At 41.8% G+C, this 13,177-nt stretch overlaps 2 protein-coding genes across 6 annotated transcripts; both read right to left on the bottom strand.

Moving 5' to 3' along the window:
* Positions 1 to 354: 354 nt before the first annotated feature.
* Positions 355 to 9,820, bottom strand: LOC105217875 (mucin-2-like). 5 transcript variants are annotated; one of them, XM_054231657.1, is made up of 8 exons: positions 9,757 to 9,820; positions 9,604 to 9,678; positions 8,467 to 8,571; positions 8,255 to 8,398; positions 7,960 to 8,187; positions 7,838 to 7,900; positions 7,654 to 7,755; positions 357 to 7,595 (listed from the first exon to the last, which is right to left on the bottom strand). In XM_054231657.1, the coding sequence occupies exons 3-8, from the start codon at positions 8,555 to 8,557 to the stop codon at positions 658 to 660; spliced, it is 7,566 nt and encodes a 2,521-aa protein (XP_054087632.1). In that variant the 5' UTR covers positions 8,558 to 8,571; positions 9,604 to 9,678; positions 9,757 to 9,820; the 3' UTR covers positions 357 to 657. The 5 variants fall into 5 exon arrangements, with proteins under 5 accessions (XP_054087633.1, XP_054087632.1, XP_054087629.1 ...); XM_054231654.1 differs by having other exon boundaries at positions 358 to 7,595; positions 7,654 to 7,758; XM_054231655.1 differs by having other exon boundaries at positions 358 to 7,595; positions 7,654 to 7,758; positions 8,467 to 8,568; positions 9,757 to 9,818.
* A 2,651-nt stretch (positions 9,821 to 12,471) lies between these two features.
* On the bottom strand, positions 12,472 to 13,177 carry LOC105217876 (salivary glue protein Sgs-3). Its single transcript, XM_011193110.3, has one exon. It carries the CDS (start codon positions 13,121 to 13,123, stop codon positions 12,599 to 12,601), a length of 525 nt encoding a protein of 174 aa, XP_011191412.2. The 5' UTR covers positions 13,124 to 13,177; the 3' UTR covers positions 12,472 to 12,598.

The following is a 13,177-nucleotide window of genomic DNA, read 5'->3' as shown; positions in this document are numbered from 1 at the left end:
TTTGTTTATTCTGTGAGAGGCCATTTCATAATTATATTTTTTATTTGAATATCAGGAAGTGTTCAAAACTTAGTTAAACATTATATGGTTCAGAAATGTGAAGAAGGAAGGATATTACGTTCCTATATAAAGACTCTACAACTTTAGGTTCGAAAGATGGAAGCAGTTGATTACAGTAAAGAAACAATGAGCTTGTTAATGGGTTTGTTAGAACTTGTCTAGTAATGCTCAGTGTTTAGTTTATTTCCGTAATTAATATATTTATTCACAGATATGTAGCGTAATTTAAAGTTGTTCTTATCAATAACATTTGCCGAGCGTGATCAGAATTAATAAATATACAAACACAAATCTGAAGAAGCCCATGTTTCAGGATTAAATATGATCCATGAATTATAAGCTCAAGATATCCCCAAACAAAATTTCAAATAAATTCGTTTGCAAATTGATTTTAATCGTTAATATTTATTTCTTCTAATGAATATTATACTAAGTGTCAAGTAAATATAAAAAATATATTATACAAAAACGATTCGGTAATTCAGTAAATTTGCTAGGAGTCTATAATACCAGCTCGGATTATCCATTAATTTAACTAAACTATACTAATTACAACATGTAACTAAGTGAAGTAACGAAAATAATAACCACCTCTGATTACCCGGAGGTTCCCAGCTGCGGTGTTGGCGGAAATGGTAACCTCGGTACACAGAGCATCCGCGTAACTCCAATCGGCAACCCTCCACTGCTATCCTGTACTTGGAAGCAATCGAAAAATAGGAAGGGGAAGGGATAAAATGGCACGAACCATGGATATGGGTAGAATATAATTATGGGCAATGTTGTTATTGGTGTTGGCGTTGGTGTAGGAGTGGTTGATGTGGGCAGAGTCGTTGGCAGAGTGGATGTTATTTCCGTGGGTTCATTAGTATTAAGAGTCGTACTTGGAAGATTTGTTGACAAAGTTGATATAATGGGTGGTAATGTTGTGGAAACTGAGGGTGTGGTAGTCGAAAGCGTTGTTAATAACCTAGGTGTGGCCGGTTCTGTTGATTCCTCAGTTGTTGACTCACTAGGTGACAAAGTTGTTGTACGTAAGGTAGTTAATACAGTTGTAGGCCCAGTTGTGGGAAGCGTTGGTATTGTTGGTTGTGAAGTGGTTGGAGTTGTAGGTGGTTCTGTTATTGGTACTAATGTTGTTGGTTGTGAAGTAGTTGGTGTGGGGGGTGGCATTGTTGTTGGTTGTGAAGTAGTTGGAGGTTCTGCTGTGGGTGGTGAAGTAGTTGGTGTGGTGGGTGGTTCTGTTGTGGGTGCTAATGTAGTCGGTTGTGAAGTAGTTGATGTGCTGGGTGCCAAAGTTGTAGGTTGTGAAGCAGTTGGCGTGGTGGGTGGTTCTGTTATGGGTGCTAATGTTGTTGGTTGTGAAGTAATTGGTGTGGTGGGTGGTTCTGTAGGAGGTGCTAATGTTGTTGGTTGTGAAGTAGTTGGTGTGGTAGGAGGTTCTGTTGTTGGTGCTAATGTTGTTGGTTGTGGTGTAGTTGGTGCTGTGGGCGGTTCTGTTGTGGGTGCAAATGTTGTTGGTTGTGAAGTAGTTGGTGTGGTGGGTGGTTCTGTTGTTGGTTGTGGAGTAGTTGGTGTACTGGGTGGTTCTGTAGTAGGTGCTAATGTTGTTGGTTGTGAAATAGTTGGTGTTGTGGGTGCTAATGTTGTTGGTTGTGAAGTAGTTGGTGTGGTGGGTGGTTCAGTTGTGGGTGCCAATGTTGTTGGTGTGGTGGGAGGTTCTGTTGTTGGTGCTAATGTTGTTGGTTGTGAAGTAGTTGGTGTGGTGGGAGGTTCCGTCATGGGTGCAAATGTTGTTGGTTGTGAAGTAGTTGGTGTGGTGGGAGGTTCTGTTGTGGGTGCTAATGTTGTTGGTTGTGAAGTAGTTGGCGTGGTGGGAGGTTCTGTTGTGGGTGCTAATGTTGCTGGTTGTGAAGTTGTTGGTGTGGTGGGAGGTTCTGTTGTGGGTGCTAATGTTGTTGGTTGTGAAGTAGTTGGTGTGGTCGGAGGTTCCGTTGTGGGTGCCAATGTTGTTGGTTGTGAAGTAGTTGGTGTGGTGGGAGGTTCTGTTGTGGGTGCTAATGTTGTGGGTTGTGAAGTAGTTGGTGTGGTGTGTGGTTCGGTTGTGGGTGCCATTGTTGTTGGTTGTGAAGTAGTTGGAGTTGTTGGAGGTACTGTTGTGGATGGTGAAGTAGATGTTGATTGTGAAGTAGTTGATGTGGTGGGTGCCAAAGTTGTTGGTTGTGAAGTAATTGGTGTGGTGGGTGGTTCTGTTGTTGGTGCTAATGTTGTTGGTGTTGTGGGCGGTTCTGTTGTGGGTGCTAATGTTGTTGGTTGTGAAGTAGTTGGTGTTGTGGGAGGTTCTGTTGTGGGTGCTAATGTTGTTGGTTGTGAAGTAGTTGGTGTGGTGGGTGGTTGGGTTGTGGGTGCCATTGTTGTTGGTTGTGAAGTAGTTGGAGGTACTGTTGTGGATGGTGAAGTAGATGTTGATTGTGAAGTAGTCGATGTGGTGGGTGCCAAAGTTGTTGGTTGTGAAGTAATTGGTGTGGTGGGTGGTTCTGTTGTTGGTGCTAATGTTGTTGGTGTTGTGGGTGTTAATGTTATTGGTTGTGAAGTAGTTGGTGTGGTGGGAGGTTCTGTTGTGGGTGCTAATGTTGTTGGTTGTGAAGTAGTTGGTGTGGTAGGTGGTTCGGTTGTGGGTGCCATTGTTGTTGGTTGTGAAGTAGTTGGAGTTGTTGGAGGTACTGTTGTGGATGGTGAAGTAGATGTTGATTGTGAAGTAGTTGATGTGGTGGGTGCCAAAGTTGTTGGTTGTGAAGTAATTGGTGTGGTGGGTGGTTCTGTTGTTGGTGCAAATGTTGTTGGTGTTGTGGGCGGTTCTGTTGTGGGTGCTAATGTTGTTGGTTGTGAAGTAGTTGGTGTTGTGGGAGGTTCTGTTGTGGGTGCTAATGTTGTTGGTTGTGAAGTAGTTGGTGTGGTGGGAGGTTCTGTTGTGGGTGCTAATGTTGTTGGTTGTGAAGTAGTTGGTGTGGTGGGAGGTTCCGTTATGGGTGCTAATGTTGTTGGTTGTGAAGTAGTTGGTGTGGTGGGAGGTTCTGTTGTGGGTGCTAATGTTGTTGGTTGTGAAGTAGTTGGTGTGGTGTGTGGTTCGGTTGTGGGTGCCATTGTTGTTGGTTGTGAAGTAGTTGGAGTTGTTGGAGGTACTGTTGTGGGTGGTGAAGTAGAAGTTGATTGTGAAGTAGTTGGTGTGGTGGGTAATTCAGTTGTGGGTGCCAATGTTGTTGGTTGTGAAGTAGTTGGTGTGGTGGGAGGTTCTGTTGTGGGTGCCAATGTTGTTGGTTGTGAAGTAGTTGGTGTGGTGGGAGGTTCTGTTGTGGGTGCCAATGTTGTTGGTTGTGAAGTAGTTGGTGTGGTGGGAGGTTCTGTTGTGGGTGCTAATGTTTTTGGTTGTGAAGTAGTTGGGGTGGTGGGTGGTTCGGTTGTGGGTGCCATTGTTGTTGGTTGTGAAGTAGTTGGAGTTGTTGGAGGTACTGTTGTGGGTGGTGAAGTAGAAGTTGATTGTGAAGTAGTTGGTGTGGTAGGAGGTTCTGTTGTTGGTGCTAATGTTGTTGGCTGTGGAGTAGTTGGTGTGGTGGGTGGTTCTGTTGTGGGTGCTAATGTTGTTGGTTGTGAAGTAGTTGGTGTGGTGGGTTCTGTAGTAGGTGCTAATGTTGTTGGTTGTGAAGTAGTTGGTGTGGTGGGAGGTTCTGTTATGGGTGCTAATGTTGTTGGTTGTGAAGTAGTTGGTGTGGTGGGAGGTTCCGTTGTGGGTGCCAATGTTGTTGGTTGTGAAGTAGTTGGTGTGCTGGGAGGTTCTGTTGTGGGTGCTAATGTTGTTGGTTGTGAAGTAGTTGGTGTGGTGGGTGGTTCGGTTGTGGGTGCCATTGTTGTTGGTTGTGAAGTAGTTGGAGTTGTTGGAGGTACTGTTGTGGGTGGTGAAGTAGAAGTTGATTGTGAAGTAGTTGGTGTGGTGGGTGGTTCAGTTGTGGGTGCCAATGTTGTTGGTTGTGAAGTAGTTGGTGTGGTGGGAGGTTCTGTTGTGGGTGCTAATGTTGTTGGTTGTGAAGCAGTTGGTGTGGTGGGAGGTTCTGTTGTGGGTGCTAATGTTGTTGGTTGTGAAGTAGTTGGTGTGGTGGGTGGTTCTGTTGTTGGTGCTAATGTTGTTGGCTGTGGAGTAGTTGGTGTGGTGGGAGGTTCTGTTGTGGGTGCTAATGTTGTTGGTTGTGAATCAGTTGGTGTGGTGGGTGGTTCTGTTGTTGGTGCTAATGTTGTTGGCTGTGGAGTAGTTGGTGTGGTGGGTGGTTCTGTTGTGGGTGCTAATGTTGTTGGTTGTGAAGCAGTTGGTGTGGTGGGAGGTTCTGTTGTGGGTGCTAATGTTGTTGGTTGTGAAGTAGTTGGTGTGGTGGGAGGTTCCGTTGTGGGTGCCAATGTTGTTGGTTGTGAAGTAGTTGGTGTGGTGGGAGGTTCTGTTGTGGGTGCTAATGTTGTTGGTTGTGAAGTAGTTGGTGTGGTGGGTGGTTCGGTTGTGGGTGCCATTGTTGTTGGTTGTGAAGTAGTTGGAGTTGTTGGAGGTAGTGTTGTGGGTTGTGAAGTAGAAGTTGATTGTGAAGTAGTTGGTGTGGTGGGTGGTTCCGTTGTGGGTGCCAATGTTGTTGGTTGTGAAGTAGTTGGTGTGGTGGGAGGTTCTGTTGTGGGTGCCAATGTTGTTGGTTGTGAAGTAGTTGGTGTGGGGGGAGGTTCTGTTGTGGGTGCTAATGTTGTTGGTTGTGAAGTAGTTGGTGTGGTGGGTGGTTCGGTTGTGGCTGCCATTGTTGTTGGTTGTGAAGTAGTTGGAGTTGTTGGAGGTACTGTTGTGATTGGTGAAATAGAAGTTGATTGTGAAGTAGTTGGTGTGGTGGTTGGTTCAGTTGTGGGTGCCAATGTTGTTGGTTGTGAAGTAGTTGGTGTGGTAGAAGGTTGTGTTGTTGGTGCTAATGTTGTTGGCTGTGGAGTAGTTGGTGTGGTGGGTGGTTCTGTTTTCGGTGCTAATGTTGTTGGTTGTGAAGAAGTTGGTGTGGTGGGAGGTTCTGTAGTAGGTGCTAATGTTGTTGGTTGTGAAGTAGTTGGTGTGGTGGGTGGTTCAGTTGTGGGTGCCAAAGTTGTAGGTTGTGAAGTAGTTGGCGTGGTTGGTGGTTCTGTTGTGGGTGCTAATGTTGTTGGTTGTGAAGTAGTCGGTGTGGTGGGAGGTTCTGTTGTGGGTGCTAATGTTGTTGGTTGTGAAGTAGTTGGTGTGGTGGGAGGTTCTGTTGTGGGTGCTAATGTTGTTGGTTGTGAAGTAGTTGGTGTGGTGGGTGGTTCTGTTGTGGGTGCTAATGTTGTTGGTTGTGAAGTAGTTGGTGTGGTGGGAGGTTCTGTTGTGGGTGCTAATGTTGTTGGTTGTGAAGTAGTTGATGTGGTGGGTGGTTCAGTTGTGAGTGCCAATGTTGTTGGTTGTGAAGTAGGTGGTGTGGTGGGAGGTTCTGTTGTGGGTGCCAATGTTGTTGGTTGTGAAGTTGTTGGTGTGGTGGGAGTTTCTGTTGTGGGTGCTAATGTTGTTGGTTGTGAAGTAGTTGGTGTGGTGGGAGGTTCCGTTGTGGGAGGTTCTGTAGTGGGTGCTAATGTTGTTGGTTGTGAAGTAGTTGGTGTGGGGGGAGATTCTGTTGTGGGTGCCAAAGTTGTAGGTTGTACAGTAGTTGGTGTGGTGGGAGGTTCTGTTGTGGGTGCTAATGTTGTTGGTTGTGAAGTAGGTGGTGTGGTGGGAGGTTCTGGTGTGGGTGCTAATGTTGTTGGTTGTGAAGTTGTTGGTGTGGTGGGAGGTTCTGTTGTGGGTGCTAATGTTGTTGGTTGTGAAGTAGTTGGTGTGGTGGGAGGTTCCGTTGTGGGTGCCAATGTTTTTGGTTGTGAAGTAGTTGGTGTGGTGGGAGGTTCTGTTGTGGGTGCTAATGTTGTTGGTTGTGAAGTAGTTGGTGTGGTGGGAGGTTCCGTTGTGGGTGCCAATGTTTTTGGTTGTGAAGTAGTTGGTGTGGTGGGAGGTTCTGTTGTGGGTGTCGATGTTGTTGGTTGTGAAGTAGTTTGTGTGGTGGGAGGTTCCGTTGCGGGTGCCGATGTTGTTGGTTGTGAAGTAGTTGGTGTGGTGAGAGGTTCTGTTGTGGGTGCTAATGTTGTTGGTTGTGAAGTAGTCGGTGTGGTGGGAGGTTCTGTTGTGGGTGCCAATGTTGTTGGTTGTGAAGTTGTTGGTGTGGTGGGAGGTTCTGTTGTGGGTGCTAATGTTGTTGGTTGTGAAGTAGTTGGTGTGGTGGGAGGTTCCGTTGTGGGAGGTTCTGTAGTGGGTGCTAATGTTGTTGGTTGTGAAGTAGTTGGTGTGGGGGGAGGTTCTGTTGTGGGTGCCAAAGTTGTAGGTTGTACAGTAGTTGGTGTGGTGGGAGGTTCTGTTGTGGGTGCTAATGTTGTTGGTTGTGAAGTAGGTGGTGTGGTGGGAGGTTCTGGTGTGGGTGCTAATGTTGTTGGTTGTGAAGTTGTTGGTGTGGTGGGAGGTTCTGTTGTGGGTGCTAATGTTGTTGGTTGTGAAGTAGATGGTGTGGTGGGAGGTTCTGTTGTTGGTTGTGAAGTAGTTGGTGGGGTGGGAGGTTCTGTTGTGGGTGCTAATGTTGTTGGTTGTGAAGTAGTTGGTGTGGTGGGAGGTTCTGTTGTGGGTGCTAGTGTTGTTGGTTGTGAAGTAGTTGGTGTGGTGGGAGGTTCTGTAGTGGGTGCTAATGTTGTTGGTTGTGAAGTAGTTGGTGTGGTGGGAGGTTCTGTTGTGGGTGCTAATGTTGTTGGTTGTGAAGTAGTTGGTGTGGTGGGAGGTTCTGTTGTGGGTGCAAATGTTGTTGGTTGTGAAGTAGTTGGTGTGGTGGGTGGTTCAGTTGTGGGCGCCAATGTTGTTGGTTGTGAAGTAGTTGGTGTGGTGGGAGGTTCTGTTGTGGGTGCTAATGTTGTTGGTTGTGAAGTAGTTGGTGTGGTGGGAGGTTCTGTTGTGGGTGCTAATGTTGTTGGTTGTGAAGTAGTTGGTGTTATGGGTGGTTCAGTTGAGGGTGCCAATGTTGTCGGTTGTGAAGTAGTTGGTGTTGTGGGCGGTTCTGTTGTGGGTGCTAGTGTTGCTGGTTGTGACGTAGATGGTGTGGTGGGTGGATCAGATGTGGGTGCTACTGTTGGTGGTTGTGAAGTAGTTGGTGTTGTGGGTGGTTCTGTTGTGGCTGCTAATGTTGTTGGTTGTGAAGTAGTTGGTGTTAGTGTATTTGGCGCTGTTGGGTCTTTTGTTGTTGGTGTTAGTGAAAATGGTGAGGTTTGCAAAGCAGTGGTTGGTGATAACGTGCTTGAAATCTCAGTCAATGCTTCTGTGGTTGTCTGTAGAGTCGATAATAACGTCGTAAAGACGGTTGGGTCTATAGTTGTGGTTAAAAGTGTTGTTATGGATGTTTGCGTTTGCGTTGGCATCGTGGGGCACGGTAACGTACTATTAACTGTATAATTGAATAGTATTATGAGGTGCTTTTTATGAGTTTTCAAAATGTTACCTACAGCCTTTCAGTAGATCAGCTAGTACGCCAAGTATATCGCCCAGTATAAGATTTAGACAAACATTTACTAGATGATCAGGATCGGTGGGGATTGAACCAGTGCCTCCTAAATTGGACAAATGGATTTTCAAAATGTAAATAATAATATCTATTGTAAAAATATAAAAATATGAATTGCTGCGTACCGTCGCCTCCCAGATCCACTACAACACCCAGATCCAATAAACCGGAACTTTGGGTAGCATCACCTGAAATGAAGGTTTAGAAGTGAAACACTTAACATTCTCCTGTTCAAAATGATACTCACCACCTTTCCCGCCTAGCAAATTACCCAGTAAATTACGTAGGATGCGTATTATATTACTCAGAAGACCGCGCCCACCACTTTCTGGAGGTTCCTTGGTAGCTGCGCTAAGCAGTTTCAAACAGACACTTAATAGAGGTTTCTCCTCGCCATCAGAGTAGTCGTAATCGTAATCTGATCCTTGTTGTTTATTGGCAACCACCTTTGCTTGTGGATTCTGGTTAGTATCCGCTGTCAGATTAAATGTAGGCTATTAGTTTCTTATAGTTTCCTAAAATAATAAAAGTCTGCAATTTACCAGATTGAGAGCCGCCTAAACTATCGACTACACCACCCAAGATTTGGAGTAGATTCCCTAAGAGCTTTGGTTGGCTAACTGAGTGCAGAATATTCGTATGATCTCCTTCTTTGGCATTGCCATTCTGTTGATTTTGCGCTGTGCCTACGTTTGTTGAAAATATTGTGGTGAGCATGGTAGTATAAAGGGAACTATATATGTGGTGCACTTACCTTTTTGTTCAGGGTTAGTTTGACCGATTGCGATCGGCGCTGTGATCACTATAACAGCGATGACAGTGAGCCATGTGACGGCTCGACCCATTATTGCTTCAACTGCTGTATAGATTCAAAAGAACAACAATTCTAGTTATTGATAAGACAAAAAATATATAGAAGGTTCAGTTATATGCTAGAGCCGTTCGAATATTTGTATAATACTAGCTGTGGTAATATCGCTTTCCCTAAAAAACATACAAAGTTGTGAAGGCAAGTAAAATAAAGTGGTGTCTATAAAGGACGCGAAATTTGTAAAATGTTGGATCAGAAGAAAAAAAGAAAAGTTCAAAAGCTCCAACTGTAGTTGGAGGTCTGTTGAAGTGAGTTACCGTATAACAGTAATGAAGGTTCTAGTATTAGGTTAGGTTAGGTTAGGTTTGTAGGGAGATCTCTGCAAATACAGAAGAGCTGACTTAGACAGTTTAGAGCGCTGTCCATCGTGATATTAGTAAACTCCCGAAGGATCAAAGACCCTTAAGATTCAGCAAAGCGTTTGGGATCTGTTACAAATTTCTTTATTCGGCTAATGTCGACTCTAGCCAATTCGCTAGGATCGCCGAAAATGAAGCCCCAATTTGGTGTTTCAATCTTAGTCTGGCAACTTGTCTCGACGCGTGGGTACCCATTGGACAATGTCCAGTAAGCACACCGACATCGCTCTGAGATGGACCGCACCACAGCGGTCCAAAAGAACCTCGCCACTGCACAGGTGGTGGTTGTTGACCGGTACCCACACAAGTCGGATAGCAAAATAGCTAAATCCTTTTCCTTAACTAGCCTAGATCGTACTGTCATCGATTCCAATGCTAGTATTGACGTTCTGTTGTCGGAGTGTACACATACCTCTCTAAAAGAGCCCACCATACGGAGCAGTGTGTCCTCTACTACACAGCGTCCTCTTCTTTGGCAGACACTGCAGGGGTCTGGTAGCCTAAAGCTTCAACACCAGCTTCTACGCTTAAGACAACGACCTTGTAATTCGAGTCTACGTAACCGAAATGGACACGGATTTTGATCTGACTTTCAACTCTATAACAACTAAGCTAGTAAGTTGTTTAACTGTTTCTGCTCTCCTACTTTGGTTGAACATACCTTACTTTAATTTACGGTGTTTCCTTAACTTCCTACGTCCCGACTCCACACTTAAAACCAACCTTCGTTCAGCGCCTGAAAAATTCACAAAACCGTTAAGCAATTTGTTAATTATTTTTTATACTATATTGTAAATATATACAAGTCACTTACGATTAGTATTCGCCTACACTAATTAATTTCTACTGAATTACCATTACTTGGTGTTTTTGTATTTATTTGTAATTGCGCGTAATTTGAACGCGTGAACAATGTGCGTGCGTACAACGGACGTGCCAATATTGCGTTACATCATTATATGAGCAATTATAAAATTCCTGTTAGAAGCCTATATGTAATGAAATTATTTGCAATAATTTATGCGTTATTCAATAAATTTTTTATTCAGTCTAGAAATAGCTCAATTTTATCTAAGGGGTTGGTTAACGTTTCAGAAATGTAATACGTATTTTATACAAAATTATTGAAATTTATGGAAAAACAGAAAAGTGTTGTTTCAAAAATGTTATTGTTGGCACGTTAATACTCATACATGCATCTTGTTGAAACACTAAAATGTAAAATCTATTCAGATATAAGAGATGGAGTCTGTGAGGTCAGAGGATTATATATTATATACGATTTTTATTTAATTTTCGGCAAAATCTTTGACTCAGTTTATTATCAAACTTTAGTTTCTCACTAAATGTAGGCCATACATTTTTTATCCGAAGTGCAGAGGAATCGATGTAGTAAATTATTAATTACATTAAACTACTGGCAGATCACTTCCCTGCACAGTGATTCTGTCCATAGGCCAAAAATCCATGTCACAATTTTTTGTCGAAAAGTATACCGATAGTTTCTAAAATGCTTAAACTTCTTTTTTCAAACCGGCTTTTGCGGAAAACCCAACGGTACTTTCTAAAAATAGAACTAAAAGCATGAATACGTGTTCATTTTCAAAACGCATTTGAGATTTTTCGAAATATTTCGAAGCAAGTGAGCACTTCAAATTTGTCTGGTAATTGTTAAGGTTAACAAATTAAAATTATTTTTAATGGATTTGGAAGTTAAATGTATTTATTTTATCTTATGAGATTAATTAAGACTAATCAGATTCATGGTTTTTGTGAAAATAATATTTTATGACACTTATTTATTTCAAAATTTTTTGACTGTCTTCAATTTGTTAACATACACTTTTAATTGTGTTCCCCCCTGATTTCTCCTATTAAAGTTTAAATTTTGTAAAAATATTAACTTTAACTTTTGTAAAAATATTTAAGAATGTGGAGAAAATCGTTAAAGTTTGCCCGACACAACCCCCATGCTCCACCTGTAAGAAATATATATATATATATATATATAATTGCAATCCGACCGTGACCATGATAAGTATTTTTTCAATTCCCATAATGGAATTGGATAATGAAAGCGCGATGGACATAATGTTTTATTGATCCACTTGCATAGGGTTGAAATATTAGCTCTACCTAAAGAGTCGAGATAAAAGGAATGGTAATGGACAATTTTTAGAGGGTTGTCTGATTATAATATAAAACCCAGACCAATGCAGCAAATAGAGGACAACAGAAGTGAAATTTATATCTATTCTGTATGTTATGTCTTTGTATTGACGACGTTCGTGATTTACTTGATTTTTTATTCCATCTATCAATAGATCGAAAATAATAATAATAATATACTGATACTGATACTGATCTATCGATTAATATAGGTTTTTATAATCTAAAATTATGTTTACCAATGTATCTACACGTAGTTATGTAAATTTCATGAAGGTGGCACCGAATCCTTCACACTACAAGCATCAATATCTTTCTCTCGTATATCCGGTATGATGTTAATCGACACTATTTTGCTTAGGAGTTTGAAGTATTGTGTAACAACTTTAATAAAATTCAGAATCACTAATCTTTGTAGTTCCTACGAACTTTTGTGTGAAGATTTTTGATATCGTTGAAAATAAAACATGCTATTAGAATATGCAGTTGAACTACCATAATTCGAACTCTTGAATTGACAATAAGAGTAAAATGTCATGCAAATTATCTTCCCTAACTCAAACTCTCTTGAACTCGAAGTTTTTTGTGGATTATGGTGATTCGAGTTAAGGAACTTTATATGAATCTAATATATGTAAAAGTTTAGTGCAGTAGAATCATAGCGGAACGATGTGGATCAACTATACCTCAGTTATTATTCTAATCATAACCACCACCAACCACATCTTGTTAGTCTCCATATTGGAAATTATTAAAGTAGTCATTGTAGTATTTCTCATGTTAAAGCATCGGTCACGGTGTCATCTAAAGTTAAGAAAAGGGTGTTTCTTCTCGAGAGTTCCCAACCGAACCTCAGTTTGTATTGATATCATTAAAAATACCGCACAAAAAATATATTATATTTTCGATGGCGTCGAAAGCAAAGGGAACCTCAGCCAATTATTATATATACTTTCTTAAAAGTCTCTAATATAACGGTGGGTATTCTTTTTAGCTCCTGACTAAACAAAGGCTATGAAAAATCTCTTTTCGAAAATAGTAAAGTCATTTTCTGAACCACCCTAATATTTGAAGAAATGCATTGCTTGCGAATATTTCCATTAATAATAAAAAAAGCTATGTCTCACATGTCGCTAAATCAAGTCATTAAAATAAATTATATATATGTACATACATATGTGGAAATAAACAAACATATTTATATGTGTACAGACATGTAAATATTTATAAATATATTTAAGCAAGAATATGCTTACAAATACCAAAGAGACACGCGTCAAAGCTAAGCTTAAGCGGCAATTAAATGGGCTAACTGTTGTATGAGATATTTAAGAGTTGCATATATGTAACGGTCAATAAATTCTTTTATTCGGCTTGAGGCATGCATTTATTTATTTAATAAAACTCACAATTATTACCGGAAATGGTTTAGATAATTTATTACAACACAAACCAAGCAACTGGCATAACTACTGTGAAGTAAAAAACTAAAATATATAGCCCTTATCATTTTTGAACTTCAAGCAGTTGCGTTTAAAGCAGAAACGTTTTCTTGGCTTCTCCGTTGTTGTTGTGGTTGTGGTTGTTGTAGTTGTCGCTGGGCTGGTGCTGGTTATAGTGGGACGTGGTGTTGTTGTGGTAGTCGTGCTGGTTGTTGTTGTTGTTGGTTTTGGCGTTGTGGGTTTCGGCGTTGTTGGTTTTGACGTGATTGGTTTTGGAGTAGTTTTTCCTTTTCCACAACATTTCTTCGCAGGCAAAGGCATTTTCTGAAACACCACTTCCGGTTCACTTGTCGTCGTAACTGGCTCGTCATTCGCTGGAAAGTGTTGTTCTAGGAACTTTTGCATAACCTCAAGAAACCTCTCAATCACAACCAAGTTCTCCTCTTCTAGCAATGGATGCCCGTTGGTCACATTTTGTCCATTGGTTAGTGGAATGCGGCAGCTCAGTTGCCACACTACGATTGAGAAGAACAGCAGACGTCGCAGTGCTACTTTTGCTGGGCCGCACATGCTACTGAGTTGTTTATGGGTCCGTTGTTGGATTTATTATTGACTAACTGTAAT

This window comes from Zeugodacus cucurbitae, chromosome 5, assembly GCF_028554725.1.
Source record: "Zeugodacus cucurbitae isolate PBARC_wt_2022May chromosome 5, idZeuCucr1.2, whole genome shotgun sequence".
Lineage (NCBI taxonomy): Eukaryota > Metazoa > Arthropoda > Insecta > Diptera > Tephritidae > Zeugodacus > Zeugodacus cucurbitae.
The sequence above is the reverse complement of the archived record's forward strand: the minus strand, read 5'-3'. Positions and strand labels throughout refer to the sequence as shown.